The sequence below is a fragment of the Priapulus caudatus genome, unplaced genomic scaffold (genome assembly GCF_000485595.1).
Source record: "Priapulus caudatus unplaced genomic scaffold, Priapulus_caudatus-5.0.1 Scaffold374, whole genome shotgun sequence".
NCBI lineage: Eukaryota > Metazoa > Priapulida > Priapulimorpha > Priapulimorphida > Priapulidae > Priapulus > Priapulus caudatus.
Genome location: NW_014577435.1, coordinates 256,882 through 258,539, shown reverse-complemented (window position 1 = coordinate 258,539; position 1,658 = coordinate 256,882). Strand labels below are relative to the sequence as shown.

Sequence of the window (1,658 nt, the reverse complement as noted above, 5' to 3'; positions counted from 1 at the left end):
GTGTTATTATAGTAAAATATAGATATAGTGTTATTATAGTATTATATAGATATAGTGTTATTATAGTATTATATAGATATAGTGTTATTATAGTATTATGTAGATATAGTGTTATTATAGTAGGGTTTTTTTTTCTTAGAGTCCGACTGTTAGACAAATTCACAATTCAAGTGGAGGATAAAAGTCACAATTTAAAAGTTGTTTAATTGTTTTCACAATTAGGCTGTATGTGTTTACAATGACCACTATTTCTTTTATCAAAAGTGTATTTGATTAGTAAATCTTGTTTTTTTCGCTTGCTCACGAAATTCTCAAACCGGTTATTTTATTTTCTCACAAAATCTTGTTAGATACCCAACCAAATCGCCTAGATAAAACCTCGATCATAAGCCCATTTCCGTGACCAGCTCTGTTGTACAGTAAGAACATAAGAACAATGATAAGAACATAACGAACTTATCCTGTCAGCGTCCATACGCCGACCCTCGATTCGTATCTAATTACTAACAACGTAACCTGATCCGTCACGATGCGCGTGGCCTCGAGATATATCAAAAAACACGTGGCTGCTTTTTCAAACTGTGTTGATTGTTAGCGAACTATGTTTGCATCCCGCGGCACGGGTTTAGTATTGTATTCACCTTTACTAGTATATATTATAGTGTTTACTATAATATTGTATTCTGTGGCCTCGAGATATATCAAAAAACATGTTGCTGCTCTTTCAAACTGTGATTTTTAGCGAATGATGTTTGCATCCCGCGACGGGGGTGGGGCGGTCATCGCCGTGGTGTGATCGCGTCGTAGTTGTGTGATAATTTTCCGCTCTTGCAGGGTATTGCGGACGAGGGCATGCAGAACGTAGCTGAGGGCTGTCACAAGCTGGAGTTTCTCTGCATATCCGGCTGTACGGCTCTCACGGATGCCTCGCTGGTGGCACTCGGGCAAGGTTGCACGGAGCTGAGGTGCGCACGCATCCCCTGTCAGTGCTGTCTCGCTTGTCGTGTTCAGTTGTTAGCGTTGGCTAACTTAGTTATAATCAGTGATCAGAGTTATTCGCTTGGTTATAGTCAATGGTTAGAGGTATATGTTTAGTTAACGTCAATGATTAGAGTTACTTATTTATAACGTCAATGATTAGAGTTACTTATTTAGTTATAATCAGTGATTGCAGTTACTTGCTTAGTTAGAGCCAGTGATCACAGTTACTTGCTTAGTTATAATCAGTGATCGTAGTTACTTGCTTAGTTATAATCAGTGATCATAGTTACTTGCTTAGTTATAATCAGTGATCGTAGTTAATTATTTTGTTATAATTATCAGTGATCGTAGTTACTTGCTTAGTTATAATCAGTGATCGTAGTTACTTGCTTAGTCATAATCAGTGATCATAGTTACTTGCATGGTTATAATCAGTGATCACAGTTACTTGCTTAGTTATAATTAGTGATCATAGTTACTTGCTTAGTTATAATCAGTGATCGTAGTTACTTGCTTAGTTATAATCAGTGATTGTAGTTACTTGCTTAGTTATAATCAGTGATCATAGTTACTTGCTTAGTTATAATCAGTGATCGTAGTTACTTGCTTAGTTATAATCAGTGATCATAGTTACTTGCTTAGTTATAATCAGTGATCATAGTTGATCATTCATTTCC

General features: G+C 36.4%; 1 protein-coding gene across 1 annotated transcript in view; it reads left to right on the top strand.

Moving 5' to 3' along the window:
- LOC106809669 (F-box/LRR-repeat protein 20-like) overlaps positions 1-1,658 on the top strand; it is a 17,455-nt gene that overhangs the window by 6,601 nt on the left and 9,196 nt on the right. The window contains exon 8 of the mRNA XM_014812832.1: positions 835-965. Coding sequence (XP_014668318.1) covers positions 835-965 — 131 coding nt within the window. The remainder of the gene's footprint in view (positions 1-834; positions 966-1,658) is intronic.